Below are 26,327 nucleotides of genomic sequence, written 5' to 3' on the forward strand. Positions count from 1 at the left end.
GACCTGACCGAAATCCAGAATGTCACCGTTTGCATCTGAGGCGGCTGCAAAAGTGCAAATTCAGTTTGAAATGCCAAATGAACCCCCAAAAGAAGCGTCGAATCACTGCTGGGGCTATTTATATTTGTTGTTGTCCTTCTGTTTATTTATCTTCGGGTCAGGATTGTGAATGCCAGCTCTCCCGTATAGACGTGAAGGCCCGCAGAGTGGTGGATGATGTTGTCATGGATATGAGACTAGCAAAGCAGATGTGACTTGAATGTGGCGGTAGTTAGAAAAAAAAAAAAACTGGTCTTAGAGCTTAGTGAGATCAATGACTGCTTACAGTGATCCTTTCCCTGTGCGCACATTCAGATGTAGTGACACACACACACGCACACACACACACACACACACAGACCACAAGGCTTTGATATGCATGAGAGCAGCAGATACTATTGGCAGGTCTCATTTTCATAGTCAATTTCATCCTGACTTACAGCCCTCAGCCCTCTCTCATCCTCCTCTCCTCCAGTCTTGTCTGTCTGTCCGTCTATATTTTCACCCTCTGCCTCTGTTAGTGACTGATCTACACTCATGCGGTAATATTGATTACAGCCTTCAGCTCACTGGCTGTGAAGTTAGTTTCTTTTTTTATGAGTCAAGGCAGTGCAGTGTAGGTGAGGTTGCTCTGTTTTTGATTCTGTGCTTTGCTGACCTGACCACCCGAACCCAAAAAGAGGAGTTAAACTGTTGCGGCCATGATTAAAATTAAACAGGTTGTGGTTTATTACATCACAGCTGTCTGTATGTTTCCACTAGAGAGTGGCTAGCTTAAATGTTAAACTTGTCTTTCTTATTTTTTTCTATCTTGGTTTAAAGATTGTATTATGTCTTGTATTTCTCTGGTTTTTATAAACTATCTCTGCCTTTGTTCTCTTTTCTCTCCTCTGCTGTGCCTGTGCTCCAAGCCTACCAATTAAGGGTATGCCAGCCTCCCCCAGAAGTACCCAATGCTGACATGCTGATGGAGGATGGCGAGCTGGAGATAGGTGAGCTGTCTGTCTTCTTGTCAAGACTCCGGATGGGTCAATTTGACACTGGGTGAAAACTCGAAAGTTGTAACTTTCCAATTTTCCTGGCTTACCGTAAGAAAATATGTAATGCATTGAAAACATGTTAAACTTGTGCTAGTTTGGGTACAGTGCCTCCCAAAACTAGTAATGCACCTTAAACTTTTTTATTTTTTTTTATTTTGTCAAGTAACAACCTCAATATATAATACTGGGTTTTAAGAAATAATCTGAAAAAATATAGCTACTTTTAACCCATACCAGAAGGGTCAGGGATAAACTTGTGGAGACATTTAAAAGGGTGTCCAGTTATAAAACAGCATCCATTGCTTTAAAAATTTAATGGGGAATGTAAGGTAGTGAGGTCAAGGGTCAGCAAGGTGAACCGAAGAAACAGCCTTAGTCAACAATTCCAGCTTCTGATGACTTTTTATTTTCAACAGGATTCAGAACACTCCTCCCCTTGAGCTTGCAAGAGCTCTCTTTTATAATCAAGTGGAAACACACCTGCACTTGAGTGGACCAAACCACAATTAAACAGGGAAAAGGAAAACACATGAAAACTAAACAGAAAAAACAAAAATACAATTATCAATCTGATTTACAAACTCCTCTATATAATAAAATGGTGTGCAAAATAAACCAGGTAATACAAGAGAAGTCAAAAAGTTACTTTAAAGAAAAACAAAGCAATACTCCAAAAGAAACACTATAATTGGTAGAACCCAGCCAGACAATTAGTGACGTCACTCAGACATTTAAGTAGGAAGTACTGGGCCGGCCCCTCCCATACTCCTGCAGATCTACAAGGACAAACAATGGTGAGTAAAAAGGAAAACAAATTAATATACTTTGAAACCAAATAAACAAATTCAACCAATAATCCAGTAGTAGCTTTAACCTAAACATATAGATGGAAACTGCAACCTAATGCTAACACAAACAAACCCGGGATAGTAAGTGGAGCAGAGCTGCAAACTAATGTTTTAAATTTAAGCAATATGGCCATCTACAGAAAGTAAATGAATCAGAAATAAGAATAAGGGACAAATGGTGAACACAAACTGAACCACTTTGTCACAAGGCATTGTTTAATTTTTCATCCAAAATTGGAGAGCAAACTGCACAGCTGCATACCTACATAGACCTGGACTCCATCTAAACTGACAAGCTGGGCAAGAAGAGTATTAACCTGTTTGGAAGAAATGCATAGAAACCTATTGTAGTAACAAACTCTTAAGAAGCACCGTCTAAATGTTGCTGCAGCCCATGTGGAAGAAGGTGCTCTGGTCAGAGAAAATTATAATCAGACAATTTACCAAATGCTCCATTATTTTTGATATAGGCTTTAAGAGGCTTTATCCTAATTGACTTTTTAAATATTGGTATTACTAATTAAGGCTTTTGGAGAACGAGATGTGCTCATTAGACTTAAAAAAAAAATTCAGGTCTAATGTTTTAGCCTCTGGGTGAACCTGATGGAATATCCATTTTTATACATTAAGACCTGCACATCAAGTGTCATTACTGTTACTTTCACTGATGGGAATTAGCGATGACATGTGAATTCATGTACAGCTGTATCTCTCATACAAGATTGATATAAACCTGGGTGACATAACTCACTCGAACTTAGTTGTAACATTCCTGGTCTCCAAAGATCCTCTTTAATTTTCAAAATAAGTTCAACAGTATAGTGTTTGTTTGTTAGTTTATCAAATGTTTCCTGAAACCCTGAAGATTATAAATATATGGTTGCAGCCTTTTATTTGCAAACAAATTTAGTAATAATTTATTGAACTCTTTATTCATCCTGTAGTCTAAAGTTAGGCAAATCAGCTCACATCTTCCTACCTCTGAGCTTTTCTATATTTTTGTCTTGTTTATTTGCCTTTATTCAGATTTTCATTTGATGCAAAAAGAAAAAACTCTTTTTTGGGACTGCTATCAAAATTATTGCTGCCACTAATGATTTTTTTAGAATGTATATGAGGACTGCTTTTTTGATACAAATGTTACAATTGATACACTCGACACATTAAAATATGAAAATACATTAGCGGAGATGGGAGACTTTTTTTGTTTGCATTTCAAGGTTTTGTTGCACAGTCAAAAACAAACAGTAATACTGAATAGTTGCCAAATAGTGAAATGTAAAGGTATCTTGGAAAACGGGGCAGAAACACCCACTCGTTGCATTCAAAAAGATTATGATTTATTTATTTTACATTTCTACAGACAAAAAATAAACCCATCCAGCTTTTATTTTTTTTCCATAACTGGGTTAACATATTCCATTTCTAAAATTTGTAGAATGTTTCACATTTCTAACTGTATACTACTGGAAAAAAAAAAAAAAAAAAAAAAAAAACTTTCCTCACATTGATTTATTGCATCTAGGTGACATCATCAGATATCGATGCCATCCCGGCTTCTCATTGGTCGGCAACGAAATTATAACCTGTCGCTTGGGAGAGAGATTGCAGATGGACGCCCCTCCTCCTACATGCCAAGGTGTGAATTTAAAGTTTTATGGAGCCTGATTTTTACAGCTTTCTAGCTAAAAGTGTCTTGTCACCTAACACTGACTCGCCTTCCCCAATTGTCCCGACTCTCAGTTCAATGCCCCGCGCATGACGTGAGATACGACTCATCGGGCGTCATCCTGAGCCCAGGCTGGCCAGAGAGCTACCCGAACCTCCAGATGTGTTCGTGGAGCATCAACCTTGAAAAGGGATACAATGTCACCATAACCTTTGAGAGTTTCCAGACAGAGAGAGAATTCGATGTACTAGAGATTTTTGATGGTAAAAGCCAACCCACACACAAACACATATGAATATATATGAAGATTATGATTTATTTACAATTATTAAATATGATTCCAGTTCCGTTAAAATGCAAAGATTATAGAAACATCAAAGTGGAACTGGTGATGTAAGAATATTAAGGAATTATTTTTATGATTAATCACACTACAGCCTACCTAATGATTCAATGAACTTAAAGTATTCCCACAAACAAATCTATAGAACAAAGATGCCACAGCTACTGTATTTTTCAGACTATAAGGCGCACCAGATTAAAAGACGCATTAAATATTCTTCCGAAGTGTGTAATGTCACTCCGCCCCTCCGGTAGGGTGACCAGATGACCCGATTTCTAGGGACAGACCCCGTTTTGGGATGACCTGTCCCCAGCCAAAGCTGTCACCGGAAATGTCCCCGATTTCAGTGTCATGTTAGATGGAGTAAAAAATGTTTAGCCCACCAAGAGGTATTTACCCGGTCTTGCCGCTGTCCCGATGTAGTAGAGCAAACTTCGTGTCAGACGGTTGCTTCCGTGAAGTCCGTTAATGTCTGATAATGGACACCTCGAAGGTCATTATCCCACTTATACCATGGTCACGTAGGAAATAAATAAATATTAAATCAATTATTTACCCTTTAATGTTTTTCTGTTCACCGTTACGATCATACATTTTTCACAAGAAGCGGCTGAGAGAACTATTTAATATCTCTCATTAATATCTCTCATCATCAAGGTTACCAGCATTACCAGAAATAAAATATCTAAATGATTTTCTCTTTCCTTCTACCACTATTTTTGTCCCAGGCCCCACACCCAACAGTCCAACTCTGGCAACGCTGAGTGGTGACCTGCCAACACCCTTTAACATCACAACCTCCGGTCATCAGTTTCTGGTCCGCTGGTCATCGGATCACGGCACCAACAAGAAAGGCTTCAAAATTCGCTATGTTGGTGAGTACCAAAGTATGTATCCCAACTTTACTTTACTACTATTTTATACCATAATGCATGGAGAGAGAGTCAGACAGAAGGACTAAAAAGGCTATTTTTAACGTCGTAAAGTGACTAGGATCAAACTATAAAAAGATTTTAAGAAATTTAACAAGGAAAAAGCACAAATATAAAATAATGCATTTGGCTCCCAATACACTTTAATTGTTTACTATACCTACACTTTCCTAGACTTCTGTCTGCCTCGTAAAGCAGTTTTACTGAATTGCCTGATTGGTTAGTCTTCAAGTTTAATCAGTCCGAAAAAGGCTCGATAAGTACAGATGGTGTTTTACAGAAAACTTTACCTGGGAACAATCTTGCACCTGGCCATGCTGAGTACAACTTCCCACCGCTGGGTAATGAGGCATGAGTGCTCTATTCAAGGGCGTTTTTGACAGTTAAAGAGCAGGAGACAGTTTTACCTGCTCACAGTTTGCTTGTTCACTCCACAGCCTCCAGTCAGGAGGCTGTTTCTTTAACCTTTAAAGCACCACTGCTCCGTATGATGAATTGCAAGCCTCTCAAGATGCTTGGTAACCTTCTTTGGCTGGACGTGATTAATGTGAGCATTGACGAGAAGTGTTAAGCATGTGTTGTACTTTAAAGAACAGACCTGCTACAACAATGCTTTTGACCTGCAAAATTTGGCCATTGATGGAACATTTCTTCCCTTCATAGATTTCATCCAAGGTAGAAAATGCATGTATTAGTTCTTCATAAATTGAAATGCATAGATTGACAATTTTGTGGCCAATTCCCAATAACTGACTTTGCAAAGTGCGAAAACCTAATTTTGCCACTTTTCAATTCTCTTTACAAGATTGAACACTGTTATGCCTTATGTAATGATTAAACTTTTAGAACAAAAAGAAAGAAAGAAAGAAAGAAAGAAAGAAAGAAAGAAAGAAAGAAAGAAAGAAAGAGAAAAAACTCAATGGCACTTTCGAGTCTATTTTAGAGTAAGACCTGGAACTAAGCATAATTTAAAGACATTATCACATGGTCCCCAATTACTTAACATTTTTCAAGTTGACTCATTGTTGTTTTGAAGTCATGACTTAATTATAGAAATGGTGACAAATGGAGAATAATCTTCAACTTAGTTTCTTTAATTGCTGCTAGCTGGTTAGCAGGAACAGCAGGCCTTTGTCAAACTGATACCAACATTTTGTCTGCCACAGAACTTGGCATACTTGGCATACACACTGACAGTCTAGATTTAAAGCTCATTTAAGAGAGATTTTGCAGTTTTCTATTTAGAATCTGTGAACAGATTAAGCATTTTTTAAGATGTCTTACAAAGGAACAATAATTTATCTCAAAGTGATCATTATTTATATTTTATTATTTCTTCCCAAACATTTTTTGGTCTCATTATGTCATGGGCTTGAAGTGACATGGGTAAAATACCGTTGTAAACAACTGCCAGTAGTTTTTAAAGTTTTTATAATGTCCTTTAGTTATGTAGATGTAAAAGTGCCGGTCTCAGAGTTTTTTCTTTTCTGTAGTTTAATAACAGTTACCGTGTAGATTTTAATGGTAGGGTAAGAAATGATGAATGAATACATATTTGTTTTGTGTTGGTATACATGTTTTGTTTCATGAAATTTACCATATTTGTTTTTTAAATGTTTGTCCCACCGCAGCCCTGTACTGCTCCACACCAGACTCCCCCCTCCATGGCTCCATATCCTCTCAGACTGGCGGTCATGTGAACAGCGTGGTGCGCTGGGCTTGCGACCGAGGTTACCGCCTCATAGGCAATGGCACGGCGACCTGCCGTCGCACATCGCAGGGCTACCATGGCTGGGACTCTCCTGTGCCTGCCTGTCAAGGTACTTGCAAATTTGTTTGTAGTTGAAACAATTAAAACAAAATGTAGTTTGCACACACATGGATGTATAGATTTATGGATATGGGTTTGTGTATGTGCATGTGTGTGTGAAGGTGTAAAATACAGCAAAACTGTGCAAAATACACAGGTTACAAAGGTTTTAGTATGTGATTTAGTTTCCTGTCTGTTCAGATGTTGTGATTCAGAAAATATTTTATTTTCCAAAATGTTGTGTAAAATATATTATTTGTTGTCGATTTTGTCCTGCTTTGCTGCATCACAATTCAGCTCAAAAAAACTACCAAAAAAGTTTAATCAGGGACTGTTATCAAAGTTATATGGAGTAGAAGAATCAGGAGGGTATTTGATGAGCTGCGAGATTACCTGCTGTAATTTAACATCCACTTCATCTTGTCTTGTTATCTACAAACTGATAAAGCAGCCACTGCAAAATACGTTTTTTTTTTTCAGTACATAAATTTTATAGTAAAGTGTGTTACTATCTTTACCATTTCCTAATGGATGTAAAGGTGATAAAGCTATGAAAACATGACTTATCTCGAACAAAACCACAAAGGGAAGGAAAGCACAGCTTTCTTTATTATCCATTTTGTTCCATGCAGTGTGGTGTGTACAGAAGCATTATATGATAAATAAGTAGAAAACCTTAGGTATTTGGTGTCATTGAATGTCCAAGAGAGTGTGTATAGTCAAAGCTGTGTAATATCATGTTCCTCACATTTAAGACCTTTCAATTGTATATTGTATATAGGAAATTACAATTTATGTGAGTTTGTACACAGATTTGCGTACACCTCTGGTCAAAAGAATACATGCAGTTATCATCTTGCATGTATGGCCCCAAAAATTTTGATTTATTGGAACAGTTTTGTTCTTGGGGGTGACTGATGCATCAGAGAGCTACAAAAGTATGGATTGTGTTTAGACATTTGAATATATTTTGTATATATATATATATATATATATATATATATATATATATATATATATATATATATATATATATATATATATATATATATATATATATATATATATAGTGTGTGTATTTGACCAATTTTCTTGGCAGGTATAATTAATTTTAGGTGGTTTCCTGCATACTTTATCCATTCTAAAACCAGTTTTGATGTGTTTGTGCAATCGTTGCTCCCAATTTCAATAAGGCATAGGAAAGGCATTATTGGTTATTCATTATGATTTTTGGGAACCCAAGCACAAACTAGACTGAAGCCCATAATTAACTGGGAACTGTTGGAGCATGAGTGTCCTTGTCCAAAGTGAACTACAGCAACATTAAATGACAGGATGCTGAACAAGCTAGAAATGCAACACTTTCAAACTCAATCAAAGTTAACAACTGCTCACATAACTAGCCAAATATGAAGCTAATAGCCAACAATTTCAAGAGGATAGTTTGTGGGAGTGAAGGTAAGCTTTTTGAATAAAATAACACTGTATGAACGTTCAAGCTTGGTGGGTATAGCTTTCTTCGTTGCGACAACAGATGCAAATTAGCATATATCACAAGTAAATCTCTCCATTGTGAGATCAATAAAGTTCTATCTAATCTAATATTGGCTCATTTTTGTGCATTTACAGCAATGTTAATTAATGCCCATTGTCCCTGTCAACAAAAACACAAAATTAATTAGAAAGTTGAACCTTTAAGATAATTGGGTGTTCCAACAGGACAAACATCAAAGCTGGTTTTGTAATGGATAAATTTGAGTAAAATAAGGCTCTGCAATGGAGCCCTGACATCATTAAAAATTCATCTACTGTTTTTAAAAGCTGAGATTTCACCAAGAAACCCAGCGATTTAAATGAGCGCTACTATTAAAATCCAGCCAAAATGATCCTGGAAACTTATTAATGACTACAACGTGTGTGTTGTCAAGTGCAACTTACTAAATTACATAAAACCACACATAAGTGAGGATCTCTGTATATTTAAACCTAATTTTAACTGTGTAGGGTTCAGTGCGTAATATATTTAAACTTGCACACCCAGTTCTTAGTTTTAAAACTCATTGTAGTTACATGTTGTCATCATTCCACCTCTACAATCGGAAGTTGAATTACATAATTTAAAAACATGAAAAGTAAGGCGTTAAAGCTGATGAGGGAATGTAATACAGTGGGATTGTGCGGTTTGTGTGATTTTCAAATGTTTCGAAATAGAAATGAATGTTTTAAAATCAGCGTAACTCTCTCTTTTCATAGCTGTGTCCTGCGGGCCACCCAAGGCTCCAATAAATGGTGGGGTGCTAACTGCTGACTACTCCGTGGGAACAAGAGTTTCCTACTTCTGCAATGACGGATACAGACTCTCCAGTAAGGAACTGACATCAGCCATCTGTCAGCCTGACGGAACATGGAGCAACCACAACAAGATACCAAGATGCTCTGGTTAGTGACACGTGGATCCTGGCGCCAGCTGTGTAACATAAGGGCTAGATTTCAAAATGTCATGCTTTTGACGCAGAAGTACAACAAGCAAAATTCTCTGACTTTCCCAAGTGAGTGGATCTGCTGACGCTTTATTTTCTTCTGTTTGTGCAGTTGTAGTGTGTCCCAGCATCGGGTCGTTTTCCCTGGAGCATGGCCGCTGGAGGATTGTCAACGGCTCGCACTATGAGTTCAGAACACGCATTGTCTTCACCTGTGATCCAGGGTACTACAGATTAGGCCCTGCCCACATCCAGTGTTTAGCCAATGGGTTGTGGAGCTGGAAGAACGAGAGGCCGCACTGCCAGAGTGAGTAGCAAAGTAGTCATAATTAAATGGCACTAAAAATAAAGTAGTGAAAAGTATGTTTGCAGTTTTTTCCTGAAAATTATAGCTTTTTTTTTTTTTTTTTTGCTGTGAAATTTAATATGGCTATAATCTACACCTCCATGTGTTTCTCATCGTTTTGCAAAACTCTTCTGATTGATATATAGATGTAAAAGATTTGGATAACAATTAGAAATTAAAAAAAGGCAGCGAAACACTTAATTAAAACTGCGGTAAGCAAATGTTAGAAAGATAGTAATATAATTTAAATTCTATTGAATTCTAGCCTCTTGTTGGTAAAAAGTCTCTAAAATCTAAAACCACATGTTGAAATGTGGATTGTATAGCAATTATTGTGGCAATATTTAAGTTTTATGTCCTGTTAAAGGCAGTGTCAATCTTCATCCAAAGGCACAGTCAAAATACTGTTTTTAGTTTTAAAGCATTTCATGGGTGAAAAAAGTTCCTATTTTTCAGAGTTTCGTCTGCAAATGACTGCTCAGAGCTGGTCAAGAGAAAATAAAACGATTTTGATCTTGACTGATTTTTGCATTGCTAAAACTCCGGTCACATTCCTTCCCATCTGCCTTGGTATAGGTAAAACAATGTGTGATTGTAAGAAAATAACACTGCAGCATCACCTGTTTGTTTCAGATAATGTAGTGTATGCTATTTGACTAAGCTTGGCTGCCAAAGATATCCTTGGATGTTTGAAAAAATTTGCACCATGCAAATTGCAACTCAGAGATGGAATATATGGCACTTATAAGAACTACTGCTAAACAATCTATGTAAATGCTACTTAAAAATCACAAGATTGACCCTATAGTAACGTTACTTATTCTGATCATACTCAGTGCAGGAACTGCACCAAAGTTCACTCACCTCAGCATGCTCAATGCTTGGAGGGGATCACACCTACAGTTAAAATGAAACGTTATCCCTCACTGTGTGATAAAAAAGACTTTCCCTCTCTCTTTCAGACATTACATGTGACTTAATGTTTCTGTTTGTGGTCAGTTAGGATTACTATCAGTATTTGTGCTTCTTGACAAAATTTGACCAGATTTTTTTTTTCAAATCCAGAATTTGCCATACTTTGTGGCTTAAGCTTAGTATTTGGTAGAATTGTTTTTGAAACTATGTGACTATGTATCAAATGTTTTAGGTATCTTTCCACAAGCATCTCACATGGGGTTGCTGGTATTTTGGCCCATTCATGTTGACAAACCTGATGTTACTGAGTCACGTTTGTGGCCTGCCTTGCTGACAAACACACACATGGTCAGCTCTGCCCACAAAATTTCTACAGAACAGTGACCAGAACTTTGTGATGGCTGCTCAAATGTCCTGACTTTTTTGTCCTTAAGCCACTTTATAACTAATTTTGTGTCATTGTTTATCCAAAAGGCAGATTTGTGCCCAACCTCTCACTTTCCAGCTATTGTTTTTAGATGTTGCTTCAAACGTTTCACTTAATGATCTTTATCATGATAGAATCTGTTTTGTGAATTGCAACAGTCCCTCCCTCTTTGAAAAACACACACAACATAATGTTTCCAACCCTGCACTTTGAAGTTGGGATGTTGTTTTCAATCTTTTTTTTCCTCCAAATGTATAGATGGGGATTACGGCCAGACACTTGAATTCTAGTGTCATCTTACTATAGGAAACGTTTCCCAAAATTAAGGTCTGTGTGCCAGTGTATATTTTTAAGCTGTATCTAGCTGTATATGTCACTTTCCGAACAATGACTTCTCTCTCTCTGAGTGGCCTTTCAGCCCATTTCGGTACAGCACTCCGTTCATTGTGGATAATATCACCCTCTTTGCAGCTTCAGCCAACATTTTCCTAGGGTCCTTTGCTTTTGTTCTGAAGTTAATGTGCACATTTTGCACTAAAATGCATTTATCTCTGGAACACAGAACCCGTCTGTGATATGATTGAGAATACCAATGACAGATGTATTTACAGTTAATATTTTAAAAGGATGGATTTGGCACATTAGGTCACTTGGGCATTGTACCCGAACCATGAACACTTACCAGTATAACAAGTTGTACCCAGTTCTTCATTTTGGGCAAAATGCAAAAGCTAGAAGCTTCATGATAGCTAGAATCAGCAAGAATCATAACCTGGCTTACATATAAACCTATCTGACAGTTCTGTCAGAAAGAAAACAGCCTGTAAAAGCTCGTCATTTTAAATCGACTGTCATCTTTAAATTCCTTTTTTTTTTCTTTCATCTAATTTGATGTTATCCAAAGACGACAGAGTCATCCTACAAGGTTAGACTTTCATCCTTTCAATACATTATTTAACCTGGGAGAGTTGACATTTTTAGCTGTCATTCAGGAGGTCTCTTCCTGGGATTCTTTGACATTTTAGATGACTGTTATTTTTATTCAAAGAATACTGTGGCACTTCTCCGTGGCTTGTTATTTTCCTCGCTGGGCATTTTGTGAGTGGAGGAGGAGAAAAACAGCAGCACCAAATTTGCCAGCCACACAGCTTGCCAAGATTGGTAGCATTTCTTGCTGAAACAAATGAGGTCTAGCAGCTTCTCAAATTAACCCGGTGCTAAAGTGGCTGGCAACTGATTTTTAAATTGCTTTTGTCCAACCATGTGTTGCAGTTATCTCATGCGGCGACCTGCCCTCTCCTCCAAATGGGAAGAAGATTGGTACTCAGACGACATTTGGCGCCACGGCCATCTTTACATGCGATGCTGGCTTCATGCTGGTGGGGTCAGCTGTCAGAGAGTGCCTGTCATCAGGGCTCTGGAGTGGAACAGAAACGAGGTGTTTAGGTGAGTAATCTTGTAAATAAAAATCTCACTATTTACTATAGAATAATACGGCACATCTAAAGTGAGATCATTTTTTAAATCACGACCTTTCTGACTTTTATTCAAAGCTTATGATGAATACAGAACACAAGAGCAAACATACAAACAGCACCTTGCAATATGCAAACGACTTCACAGTCTCTCCCCTTAAAGTGTTTTAGTGAAATTGTACGTAAAAGGCCAACTCAAAGCAGCACGTAACTGTGAATTTGACATAAATAAATTCATGGTTGTATTTCTTTACTTCTAAAAAATATTTAAAATGCATTTATTTGTGTTCAAACCCCCCGAGTTAAGGCTACGTTCACACTGCAGCCTGAAGTGACCCAATTCCGATTTTTTTGCCCACATGCAACCTGGATCTGATCTTTTTATGACAGTCTGAACAACACAGATTGGATTTTTTTTTAAATGCAACCCAGGCCACTTGGATATGTGGTCCTGAATCCGATACGTATCTGATCTTTTCAAATGCGACCTGTGTCTGTATGGCTGGGTTGCATTTATCCGACCTGTACGTCACCGATACTCGACAAATGTCACCATTCTGCGTCCTGCTATGCAGAAGCGGGAAGAAAGACGACACCCATAGCGGACAACAATAAGAAGAGCAGTCAATGGAGGGAAAGCTCCGGTTAGAAAATAAATTAATGACCGCAAATGCGCGGCAGCATTATAATCCATGTTTACTTCCACAAACACTGAGGACGCTTGCTATGTGTGACGTCATCACGTCCTCAACTGCGCATGCAGGACACTTCGGTTGAACGCATTCAGTTCACACAGGAGATCACATACAAGTCGCATGTATTTGGAAATGTGAACGGACACACAAAAAAATCTGATTTCACAAAAAAATCGGAATTGAGCATTAAGACCTGCAGTGTGAACGTAGTCAAAGACTGTCAAGACTGTCAACCTTTTTGTAACCAGATTTTACCATTTAGACAGAGAAATATACATCTTTTCCATCATACTTACTGATCCATTTCCACTGCTAAACAAAAACACCCCCACAGTATGAGGCTAAAACCACTGTGTTTCACTTTGGGTAATGAGCAGTCGTCTTTTGCAATAGTTTTGCAAGTACAACAAAATGTAGCATGTTCGTCTCATCTGACGTCTGACTTTAACAGAGCACCTTCCTCCACACAACATTAGGAAAGCATGCTATATACAATAAGCATTGGTGAATATCTCAACAATTTATTTGCAATCAATAAATATTAAAATAACCAGTGTTAATGTCAATCTGTGTTGGACTTCGATTAACAGATCAGTTGTAATGTAAAAAATATAAAAAAAAAAAGAAGAAGCTGGGAGTAGGAATACTTTTACAAGCCTCTCCAGCAAGAAACATCATTAGAGTGGAAGCAGGGAAGATTTTTTTCACGTCAATCTAATGAGGACAGGTATCAAAGGAAGGGTTCTGCCCTACACCTCATGTCTGGCCTCACAGCTGCTCCCCTCTGACCCCCTCCACCTCGTGAACAACACCATCTCTGCTGAGCTTCAGCTGAGCTCTGACTTAATTTAGAACTTCATTTTTTATATATGAATCCCACAGAAACTGTATCTTTCTTCTGCCAGCGTGCCAGCCAGGGGTAACACGTGTTATGACAGGGAGCTGTCACTTCGTGGTGAAGCCTCCGCAGGAGCAAGGCTTGCGGGAACGCATCACAAGCTAAGGGGAGGGGGGGTAGTTGCAGTTTTTAAAGACAACTCTATAAAGCTTCATTTAATTTAATTTGGTTCACAACGAATAAACAGAAATGCTGCCAAACGTCAAGGGTTAAGTCTTTTATTATGTTTCAAGTTTATGGTTTATGACTTTCTTTTCTATTGTATTCAGGCTTCAGTTACATATGAATATATTAGATTAATGAGAAATGTCTTAAATCACACCAGTATATTATTTTCAAAAGTGGTAGAAAAAGATTTTGCCTGTTTTGTTTTTAGAAAACACAGTCATTTAAACTTTTGTGTTTATAGGATGTCATGGTTATGTTTCCATAAGGTTATTTCGTCCTGAAAGATGCCTACATGTAACTTAGCAAAGGGACTCTTGTCTACCCAACCTAAACCTCACCAGTGTAATACCGTTATAATGTTGACCCCAATACCAATCCATGCAACTGTTGCCATTTTTAGTGTGGCAGTTATTAAAGCTAACATTAACAAGGCATTTCTTGTAATAATACCTTGTTAATACCAGCATGAAGTGGTCCCCAGAAGGAAACAAGTGGACTTCTGCAAATTGTGGTGGCTTCAGGCTTGTGGTTGATTCACTTTTTTCAGTGTTCAGGGGTTTCCAACGGATTCAGTAAAAAGTCTGATTTGTGACCCCCTGAGCAGTGCCCTTTAACTCGAGTAATCAACACCTCAAACACAATGTCAGATGACAAAGTTAATATGATGCGGCCTTTTTCTCTTCTCGTTCTGTCCCACCTCCCTGGCCGCGTTTAAATCGTTAGCTTTCGCTGACGTCGGGGTTGCAGTGAAGGTTTTATCTACTGTAAAGAACAAAATCAATACTCAATCCAAAAAAATCTCTGTGAGCAGAAAAATACACATTCCCTTGTGACTTTGTGAAATGGTTTTTAAAGTGTCTCGTCGCCGCGCCGCACATCAATCAAACCTGTGTGAGTGAATCTGTTCATGGAGTAAAGGGGAGCCCCAGAATCCTGTGCACTAAGTTATTCTAGATTCTTAAACTTTTAAATGTCTTCATTTGAAAGTTGTAGATTACTGAGTAGAAGTAAAATGTATCTGAGTTTGTTAAAGTTTTTTACACACTGTGAAATAGTATTGGCCTCTTGTTTTGGCTTCTTTGGCACACTTAAATATTTCAAGTCAAACAGAGTTTTTATCACAGACCAAGTAAGTAAGCACAAAAAACATTTTCAAATGACTGAATTACTTATTAATGAAAGTAAAAGTCTTGCAAACCAACATGGCCCAATTTAAGAAGTTAAGAATTGAAGAACTCAGAAGCAACACAGTTGTTGACAATTATCAGTGTGGAAACAATTACCAAGCTTTTCGCAACGCTTGAGGACTCCAGTGATCCCCAGTCAGAAACATTATCCAAAAACTGACAAAACATTGAACAGTGATGAGCTTTAGCTGAAGTGGCCCGCCTACTAAAATCACTCAGAATCTGTTCAGTTAGACAACATGTTGAAAGAATAAAAAGAGAAATGTGACAAGACCATGTTGGTGTGTTTTAAACAATAGAGCTCATTACCTGAATGCTCTGTGTGTGTGTGTGTGTGTTTTTTTTTTCTACTCCAGCTGGTCACTGTGGAATCCCAGAGGGAATCGTGAACGGCCAGGTCATTGGGGAGAACTTTGGGTACCGTGACACGGTTGTGTATCAGTGTCTGCCTGGCTACCGCCTCATAGGCTCATCGGTTCGAATCTGCCACCAAGACAACCAGTGGTCTGGACAGCTTCCCATCTGCATATGTAAGAAAAAACAACTCCATAGTTAGTCTATACTCTATACTCAGTCATAAGTATGTTTAGAAATAACACGCAATGGCATGTTGTCAATGTCACCTTTATTTACATACCACCTTATACCACACAAGTCTCAGTTAAAAACGTTGTTTACGTATTATTTAGCTGTCTGAGGGAAGCAGTTTCTATTTAGTTTTTTTATACGTTACTCTACATAAGATCTAGACCAATTCTGCTATGTTTTGTACAAACAGGCAGCTTTGAGCCTGAGGAGTCCAGCTATTTGTTGAAAGTTTGATTACCTTATTCCCCTCTGGAGCTGAAGAGTCAGTGCAAAACAACTTAGAAATCACTTCAGAGGCAAACAAATGCAAAAAAAAAACATCTCATGTTGGAGAGATTAAAATCTACTGTGTGGCAAACTGCCTCGAAGTTTCTTAAAATAAAATTGACTGAATAACAAATTAAGGCAAATTTTTAAGCATGAAACAAGTCTACCCTGGCTTCAAATCTGTCATAAAAACTGGTGTAATGAGATAAAATCCAATCACTTTTGCTTTGAAGCTCAGCACAGTTTTTATCGATAACAAAGGAGGAGAGCAGCTCAATTTAAATGTAACTGCCTTGAAAACAGAATAAAAACAGTGACGCTTATTGACGAAGACATGTTTTCAAAGTCAGGGTGAGGGAGGGTCATTCAATGAGAGAAACCAAATCAAAGTGTTGTGTTGGATGTGAGGCAATTGAGCACATCATTAAAACAAATGTCTTTGTTTTGGTTCAAAGGTAACACAATCCAGGGAAAACTGACTATAAACTACTCCTGCGGGCTTTAGGGTGCATGTGCCAATGCCAGGGAATTATTGATTGATTCAAAATTTTACTGACTGCAAACTGTACAACAAACTGACTCCTCACACATTAAAAGGGTCATGTCTCAGTTTTCCCAACTTCTTGCTTGTCAATTGTATTCAGGCTTGTGGTTTCTTTAATTTCAGGATCCAAATTTGATAAATGTATGATAAGAATGTTAAAGATAAAAAGCTAGCACAAGGCCACTAAAGAACTCAGTTCATTTGTGGTTAGTGTTGCCACAACATCTTGTTTTTGCCCTTAAAATCATGTCAAGCTAATGCTCATGTTGCAGTTGGGAGGCAAACAAATTATCAAGGGTAACCATGTAGAATAAATATTCAGAAAACTGTTATTGAATTAGTCTAATAAAGTGTGCATCAACAGTTGTTTCATAGTGACTGATGGATCAAAAGAAAAATACAAGACAAAAAAACTCACTTTATGCTCACAAACAACACTCACGGTCAACTGGATTGTCTGGCTGCTGGCTCCATGTTCTGCCTCTGTATCGTAGGCATGGCATGAACTGTGTGGTGGTCTTTAACTCTGGGTTGTTCTCACCTTTCATGCCAAAATCCCAATCGTTTATCTTGGCGCAACAAAATTTTTTTGAATAATTTTCAGAAAATCCACCTTTCTTACCTATTGACTTTCACGTATCTCATCCACTTATTATCCCGCTTAGAGGATTTTGCTGGAACTAAGAGCATTCATTCTGTCTTTTGTAGTGTTGGCGATAAGCAGTCACAGATGCCTGAGAAAAGTCACTTCTCTACAGAAAATAACTATGTTCTTTGTACAACAGCAGTCATTCACACTGTACAATTTCAGATGGGACCTCATCATTCATTCATTCATTGTGGTGTTTAAAGAGGTTTGACTTGAAAGGCTCCATTGTGTCAGAAAAATGTGCTTTTAAAAACACTTACATACTAAAGACTATTGAAAGTCAGATTGTAATAGATTATATATATATATATATATATATATATATATATATATATATATATATATATATATATATATATATATATATATATATATATATATATATATATATCTATATATCAGATGATACATCTTAAACAGTTCAGATTCACATATATTTGTGGATATATGCTATGTTTTGTATCCAAAATCTGTTAGAAATTGTGAATTCTGAGTGCAGCGGCATTAACATTTTTTTCATACAATTTCAACAAAAAGGGCCTGTTCTCATGAAATTGGGAAGTAAAACTATTCACGATGAATACCTTCAACGACTATCACAGCTGTTGCGTGGTCTGCATTTGAGAGGGGGGGGAGGGAAACACCCACGGATTTGCAGCCAGTGCTACTCAGGATCTGCAGCCTCACACCAGAAGCCTTAAAGAGCCAGAGGGACAAATCTGTCTTATTGGTCTGGGTTGAGAATATTATTGGGGCTTGAGGACACAACAGAAGGCTCTGACGTGTCCGGGCTGCTGTGGAAAATTCTCTAAAATTGGTCACTCGCTGTGAGTGTCATGATTTTTTTTTTTAAAGCCACACAGAGAGCACAGTGGAGGTGGCGATGATGAGGCCAATTATAGGGCCTAGCTTCCCTAAAGCGACAGGGCCAATTTTTGACTAAATTAGGAAGACAGAGATGGAGTCCATGAAGGAGTAGCGGGGGCTGCTTTGTTTTTAAAATGAGTGGAGAACAAAGGGGAATATTTAATATGAAGACTTAATAGTATACTTTTGTGAGCGTTTATTTGCATTTTGGAGGGCACGCTTCTGTGTCTGCATGGCCAGGGTGGTTTGTGCATTTCTTGGCATGTTGGGGAGCCTCTCTGAGCTGTAGCAGTTTTTATTGAGGTTATTCATGCAGGAGTTATTGAGGGAAATTATTTTACAGCCAAATTATACTGTAATTATGGAGATGAGAGGCTCTTGTTTAGAGACACAAACAGAGAATGATGATGAGACTATGAAATGTGTTTGAATCTGTGCGTGTGTGTAGCCACAGGGCCCGCTGGCAGTGTCAGATGGCTGCGTGTCTGCAGCATGCAAAGTTACTTCTGATTCTCGCTGATCAAGTTGCTTTGCTTCTGCTTCTCTCTTGTGGCCTGTCTTCATTTCCCCCTACTTTAAAATTGTGCTCTCCTCTCTTTTTCTTCATCTCCTTATGTGTCTTCTCTTATTCTTTTTCTCTCCTTTGTTTTACCACCCAACAGCAGTCTTTTTTTTTTTTTACTTTGGGTGGGCTCTTCTCCTCCCAGATACATTTCAAACTGGGCAGTTTGAAAGTGAGATGAAAGAGATACTCTGCCAATAACTGTAGGATGTCTGTTTACACAATCACCACACAAACACTGAGAAGTTTCAGTGAACAAAGTAACCAAGAGATGAATAATTATGAGGCACAATGACAAACAGAGGACGCTGACAGTGAATGCCGGATATGATGGAAAAATGATGACTGAAAACTGGAAATATTAGCACTTCTTGTAAAGACGGGCTCAAAGGGCTTTAAAATGAATTATTATTCACGGCAGTTCTCTAACCTATGCATGGTAACAAGATAAAACTGGGTGCTTATTGAGCCTTGTTAATACAGTGTTTTTCCCTATTTGCCATATCATAGTTTACAGTTTATTTTACTCAGATTGTTTTGTGATTCATAGACAGAAAGTAGTGCATAATTGTGAATCTCAACAACAAAAACTATGCTTAACATGGTCTTAAGCATTTTTTCCAAGTAAAAATCTGAAAAGTCATACATGCATTTTTATTGTGCCTCTTTTGCTCTTTTAATTAAAACCCAGTCCAAATAATTTTCTTCTGAAGTCCCTTAATTAGAAAATAGTCTACCTCTGTGTTATTTAAGTAAAGGTATACAGCTGTTCTTTAAAGGCCTCGGCTTGTTTGAGATTAATGAACCAGATCAGGGACAAAGTCATGGAGAAGTTTGAAGAGGGGTTAGGTTATCAATCAATATTCTAAACTTTGAACACCTCATAGAGTGCTGTTTAATCCACCTTCTGAAAATTAAAAGTATGGCACAGCCCCAAACCTACATCGACATTGCCATTCACTGACAGGCCAGGAAAGGAGAGCATTATTTAGAGATGCAGTCAGGGGCCCCTTGGTAATTCTGAGGGGCGGCAGAGATTTACAGTTCAGGTAGGAAAACCTGTTAACAAGATGATTATTAATATGGACAAGATGCGGCCCTGGATGGCAGCCGTGGCCCTTCACTCTTGTTTTGTGTGTGTTTATTATGCTCTCTGCCTCCCTTTGGTGGTCACTTTCACTAAAGAAAAACTCCTAAACATCAGACCATTCTCTCTAGGGATTTTTTTATCTCCATTTCTCATCATCCCCAACTTCAATGAGACCTTGGTTGGTGGCATAGTGGCCTCCTATGAATACTGCCAGAGACACAAACAATGTAAACGGGCAGGCGAGCATGTAAATCTTTGGAAACTGAGACCCTGCACACCCTTGCCTTTAATCCACCTGGCTATTGTCTACTTCCTAGCTAAGAAAATTAAAAAAGTATTGCTTCTCACCTTGGAAAACTCTGACTTCTGTAGCTCTATCGACCTCTATTGAAACAAGACCTTGCTCTGAGCCCACCCTGGACAGCTCACTTCTGTTGCCGGGCTTCTAGTTGTTTTGTGTGAACCGCAGCACACTGAAATCTTCTTTTACATAATTGAAGACTATGTTCGGATGTCAATGCTTTACAGACGACATATAGTGCTTACCCAGACTCTTAGTTCTCTTCCCTTGTTCTGACCAGTGTTTACATCCCATCACAAGCCACCATGTCAGGGGCTGAAATGAAGGCTATTGAACTTATAATAGAAATGGAGGAAAACTTACCCAGGCCCTCTCATCATTTTTCTTGAGTTTTAAAGATCGCATACCTCTTTAAGGAGGACATATCATGCAAAATCCACTTTTTTACCCCTTAAAAAAATATTTTTTTGTGAACTTGGAGGCTCTGGGAGTGCAGAAAATTAGAATTTCGTCTCTCCAGGTATTGGGTAGCTATCCGTATATTCTGTTTGAGTTATATTTTTCAAGCATTACAGTATTTGCTGCAGAGACGGCAAACAAATTCATGGACTTCCGGCAAACCAATTTTACAAATCCATTTTAATATTTTGCTACGATATTGTAGTCCAAGCTGAAGGATGCAAATGTGAAAATGTTTAATTGTTGGGTGTATTAACCCACACAATTTATTACACAGTCCCCCAGCGTACTAGACAAATGGCCGAACGGGGTGGAGTGACACGCTCTGTGACCTGGATGGTCGGTAGGTGGGAAGTGCCTCATTTAGAGAGACAGCACCGAAACAAGTTGCTCTCAGATGCACCTCAGAAGAGGGGTAAAAGAGGAGCAGTGGGGCATCAATACTGAGCAATTCAGACCAAAACATTGAAATTCCACTTTATATAGACCACAAGTGAATGATTCAAATGTGAAAAATATATATAAATGTTATATTTATTAAAATGGCTTGTCAAAATAATTTCTTCTTTTCTCTGTAATCATTGGAAACATTTTATTCGCATCACATCAATTGAAGTCTTCTCATAATTTTGAATGTCTCAGCAGGTATGTTGTTGAGTTATCTTTGATGATGAGCTTCAAGTTCTGTATGTCAGAAAGAGTTGTCATCATACTAATATTATACTAATAAGAAACATATTTGTGCATTTATAAAAATAAATCCTTTTAAACCTAGATCTGCCAGAGGAATGAATAGTTTTTGGCTTAGGAGAAATAACAAACACGTGGAAGTTGATGCACTGGTCAAATGATGCTATAATTAAACTATTTGGTCTTCTTGCAAAACATAATGCATGGCATATTACCCTGAGCACACCATGTCCAACAGAAGAAAATCATGGTGGCAGCATCACGATGTGTGGAAGCTTTTCAGAATTAATGGAAATATGAATGTAAGTAAAATCGTGGCATTCCTTGAAGGACATTTTAGTAGTTGTAAAAGCCTTGAGACTTAAGGGCCTTTCAGACAGGACGCGATTTGCGCTGCGCTGGCCGCGGGGTTCAGCGCAGCGCATTTGCGGTTTCTATGGCAACGCGTGCATTCGTCACGGCGCGCCGCGCTCGCCGCGCTCGCCGCGCTCAAAGTTCAACTATGTTGAACTTTGAGCGCGGCGCGCGAAGCGGTGCGCTGCGCTGTGCTTGCGCTTTGCTCGACGCAGCGATAAACCGCCCTGGCGCGGCGCAAGCCATTGAAAAGAATGGGTTTCACAGCGCAGCAGTGCGGTCGTCGCAGCCTGTCTGAAAGGCCCATTAGGCAGAGGTTTATTTTGCTGCATGACACACCCTGGCATACAGTCAGCCTACAATGGAATAGCTTGGACAAGATCTGTTTGAATGACCTAAATCTGTTTGAGAGAATTGATTTCCACAGATACTCTCCATCGCAACGTAGTGATCTTTAGCCATCTCTTGATGTGCATAGCTGGTAGGCACATACCCCCAAAGATTTGCAGCTGTAGTTGCATTCAAAGGATGCTCTACAAAGCACTGATTCGAGGACCATTTTCTGTTTATTACACAATTAAGCACTACTTTCTGTCATTCTATCACATACAGTAAGTTCCTATTTAAATACATTACAATATGTGGTTTAATGCAAAAATCTGAAAAGGTTTAAGGGGTTCCCATACATTTCCACGGCAATGTTATTATAGGTTTTATTGAAAAAGCTGCCACTGAGTGACGACTTTTTTTTTTTTTTTTTTTTTTTTTTTTTTTTTTTTTATCTTACATTTCTTCTTACTTACTCAACATTCTAGTCATAGCAGACTGGGAACAGGTAACATATTTTACACACTCCTTACCTCTGGAATGAGCTGCACAGTCCTTTCCTATTTTTTTTTTGTTTTTTTTTTGCTGCTTTCTCTTGTTTGGACAATTTTTATTGGTCACTCAGATGCATCAGCTCATTAAAGTCTCTCTTCTTTATTCACAATCTCATAGGAAAAGTAAAAATCGTGTGGGTTATATTTTTCCAAAAAAAGTCCAAATCACATGTGAATACATAATGTTATTTCCTTATAAATATCATAATGTTTTTTTAATGTGCTTTATATAAATATGGACTGTCTATTTCTAAATTTTATGAGGTCTGATTTACAAAGCCGTAATCACAATCTCCAGCTTTGATATGAAATTGTTTGGGGACATATCTTTTTTTTTTTTGGTACACTAAATAAAATACCCCAATGAACATCCTCCAAGAACACTGATCCCATTATTATTATTTTTAAACCTGTGGTCAAATTCCATCTGCTGAGGATGAATATTTCAGTGGTGCTGCTTTCCTCTTCTACAATCAATGCCACACAAATACTTTTAGTCATTATTTAAAAGTTTTACTAGATAGAATATAAAGTAAAATAAGTTCTGATTTCATTGTAATTATTACAATTATTGCCATCTAGACCTTTGTTTTTCAAGAGCGAATAGTCTGCATTATAGCGAATAGTTGTAGGTTGACATGGTAAATATACCAAATTAAAAGCTTCTCATTACTTTTTTGGTCATAAACCTGTATCTCATGCATCTTAAATGTTTCCCTTAGCGATCAGCTGCGGCCATCCAGGGAGTCCCATCTACGGCCGCACAGTGGGAAACGGCTTCAACCTCAACGATGTGGTCAGCTTTGTTTGTAATCGGGGCTACGAAATGGAGGGGCCTGCCCGTGCTCAGTGCCAGGCCAATCGCCAGTGGAGCCACCCGCCCCCAACGTGTAAAGGTGGGGAGAAAAGTTAAGTGTATTGACCCCTAACTTTCTTTTTTGGCCCTTGCTTTAACCAGCACCCATAAAAACATGTATTTATTTACCATTACTGCCTGACCCTGTTGTTGTGGACCTCATTCCCCTTTCAACCTCACTCCTTCCTCCAAACCAATCCTCCATTTTCCATTTCACCTTCTTTCTACCATCGCCTTTGTTCCTAATTTAAACACATTTGCCATTTTGAACTTAAACCCAAACCTTAATTGCCAGGAAAGAAAAGTAAATTCTCTATACAGTTATACACTGTATTTGTTTTTAAGCTGAATATTTAGTTGGACTCTCCTTTGCCAGGTTGGAAGGATTATACAACAAACAACTTTAATGACTGCGGGGTGCATGTTATGTGGATTTTCAAAAAGCAACACGGGGTCAGAACTATATATTTGAACCATACAAGGTAAAATAAGGTAGACTCTGGAAACACTTCCATTTTTACCAGGATATGCACGTCATGATTCCAAGCACAGAGGGGATGGGTTTTTATGTTCGAAAGACGCTTCCAGACGCCACCAGTTGTTGAATACAGGCAGATTTTATCTGCATTCTGCCATTCACTCTTTATCATAGGAGCTACAGTTGTTCAGCTGCGCCTAAAGCACATGTATAGCCAAAACATGGGAGGACGCATGAATATCATGAAAGCCTGGGGGTGAATACAACAGACCTTTGAGAGTAGCAAATTAATGTTCATTTGTTACTCTCTAAATGCAAGTAGAAACAAAAGGAAGTTGAGGAAAATTGGAGCTAAAAAATAAAAAAAGTGCACAGAGGGCTCATGGAGAAGCTGATAATTGACAAGGGTAATTGTTTTATTTGGATCAAATCACAAAAACATAACTACTGTTCTCTGATAGGAGGCTAGAGGCACATACCTTTGAACTTTAAATCTGTCTGTTGGATTGAGTTTTTGTTCTTGTAAAGTGCCATGAAATTATATTTCTTTTAAATTGGCACTATATACAGTAAACAAACTGAACTGAACAAACTAAATTTAATATTTACTCGTCCAGATCCTTATTTTGTTGTCCTTAAAAGGGTTAGTCCTTTTCTCCTCTGACCATAAAATATTCCCTGAGAAGGAATTTGACTGGTCTGTGGGTTCAGATTCAAATTGCAGTCAGGTGTAGATTATGGAGCTCTGCTTCACTTTTGGTTGGCACCCTCTTATTCCCCGTGGCAAAAGACCGTGGTAACATCGTAGCAAAATATTTGGTCATGGTTCTAAATCTGCAGTCTTACATCGCACAGTGAGACAGGTTCAAGGACAGTCGTTGTCGGTGTCTTGCTACCAAAGATAACTTGCAATCAATATGTGACAGTGTCAGATATTTAGAAAGAATATCTCACAATGTGATAGCTGCTGTGTCTACTAATCATAGCCGGTATATGAGAGGCTCCACAGGTTCCGAACAATGCTGCCCCGCAAATAAAGAGAAATCAAGTTGCTTATTGCCGTACGTCGTAAGCGGTCCAGTTGTAAACGGTGATCGTATAATGTGCACACATGAAGCCTGATATTGCACCAAAGATTATTAAATTCATGCTGCACAGTTTTTCATGGAATAGCCTTATAAGTTTGTTAAAATAGCACACTGTAAGAAGCCCATTAGCTGCCAGCGGTGTAGATTTTGCTTCTCTGTAGGCAGTAATACTCGTGTTCCAGTAGTTTCCAATTCAAGGTAGGCCTGAGCCTTGCTGCCTTCTGGGTTATTTTTCTGAACTCCAACAGTTTTAATCAAAAGGTTAAAAAGTTGGACAGAACTGTATGATCTAACAGTTACCCCAAACATATATTAAAACTATTTTCAAATCTGGTGATGACTGAACCCAGGTCTGTGTCAGGAAACCAACCATTTTAAACAAACTCTACCCAATCTGCCTAACTGAACAGCCAAATTTCAAGCGAGGATTATGCCAGAAGCTGGGCTGCAAAACGGGCTATGGTCGGGTTGCAGGTTGGGGAGGTAAACCTATCCACAGACCAATGGGTGTGGATGCATGTTTGACCCAGTGTGTTCAATTGTGATCTTGTGTGGATTCAGGGGGGGGAAAATCACAATGAATCTAAGCATGTGCAACCAATTTTTGTTTTTTTTAGTATCCCTTACATTGTCTGTTGTATAATCATTCAATCATTGAAAAAGATTTGTGCAAAGGATTCATTTGAAACTTCAAAGTTAGGAATATGTTAATGACAATGATGACTCAAGGTAAAATTCTTACTGGTGGTCAAGGTTTAACCATTTTTTTTTTGTTTGTTTTGTTTTGCTAAGTATTTAGAGGGGTTAAAATACTGTTGAAATTAATTGAAAAATGTCATATAAGAGGACTTAACTATCTAACTGTATCATTACTTTATGAATACTTGTCCTTCAAACCACTAGCGCTTGTGATTTTTAACTGTTTTATGTCCTCCATTATTGTTCAGAAATTGTGTTTTCCAAGTGAAAAACACAGAAAAAGCAATTAGAGCAAAGAGAAATGACTCTCCCTGGTGCATGCCAAATAACACATGTATTCCTCCCGTTTGTCTTTTCTGTTGTTGTTGTTTTGCCTGTGTCTGTCTTCATGTCTCTCTGCGTATAGTGGTCAACTGCTCCGATCCCGGCATCCCGGCCAACTCAATTCGGCAGAGTAAAATAGAGCACGGCAACTTCACTTTCGGCACCGTGGTGTTCTACGACTGTAACCCAGGATATTACCTGTTCGGATCCCCGGTGCTGACTTGTCAACCCACCGGCCAGTGGGACAAACCTCTTCCTGAATGCATAGGTTTGTGGATGAAATTGCTTGCATTACTTATTTTCCAACGCCGCGCGAGGCGAAAGGAAGCTGATCTTTCTATCTCGGCCTGTCTCGATG

General features: G+C 38.4%; 1 protein-coding gene across 4 annotated transcripts in view; it reads left to right on the forward strand.

Moving 5' to 3' along the window:
* Positions 1 to 26,327, forward strand: part of csmd3b (CUB and Sushi multiple domains 3b) — a 159,220-nt gene that overhangs the window by 98,764 nt on the left and 34,129 nt on the right. The window contains exons 37-47 of one of the 4 annotated variants that reach the window (XM_036145171.1): positions 951 to 1,031; positions 3,453 to 3,566; positions 3,671 to 3,859; positions 4,668 to 4,826; positions 6,503 to 6,691; positions 8,935 to 9,120; positions 9,274 to 9,468; positions 12,122 to 12,295; positions 15,629 to 15,802; positions 23,247 to 23,432; positions 26,052 to 26,237. In XM_036145171.1, the coding sequence (XP_036001064.1) occupies positions 951 to 1,031; positions 3,453 to 3,566; positions 3,671 to 3,859; positions 4,668 to 4,826; positions 6,503 to 6,691; positions 8,935 to 9,120; positions 9,274 to 9,468; positions 12,122 to 12,295; positions 15,629 to 15,802; positions 23,247 to 23,432; positions 26,052 to 26,237 (1,833 nt within the window). The remainder of the gene's footprint in view (positions 1 to 950; positions 1,032 to 3,452; positions 3,567 to 3,670; positions 3,860 to 4,667; positions 4,827 to 6,502; positions 6,692 to 8,934; positions 9,121 to 9,273; positions 9,469 to 12,121; positions 12,296 to 15,628; positions 15,803 to 23,246; positions 23,433 to 26,051; positions 26,238 to 26,327) is intronic. The other 3 variants (XM_036145173.1, XM_036145172.1, XM_036145174.1) reach the window with 3 other exon arrangements.

The sequence above is a fragment of the Fundulus heteroclitus genome, chromosome 13 (genome assembly GCF_011125445.2).
Source record: "Fundulus heteroclitus isolate FHET01 chromosome 13, MU-UCD_Fhet_4.1, whole genome shotgun sequence".
Lineage (NCBI taxonomy): Eukaryota > Metazoa > Chordata > Actinopteri > Cyprinodontiformes > Fundulidae > Fundulus > Fundulus heteroclitus.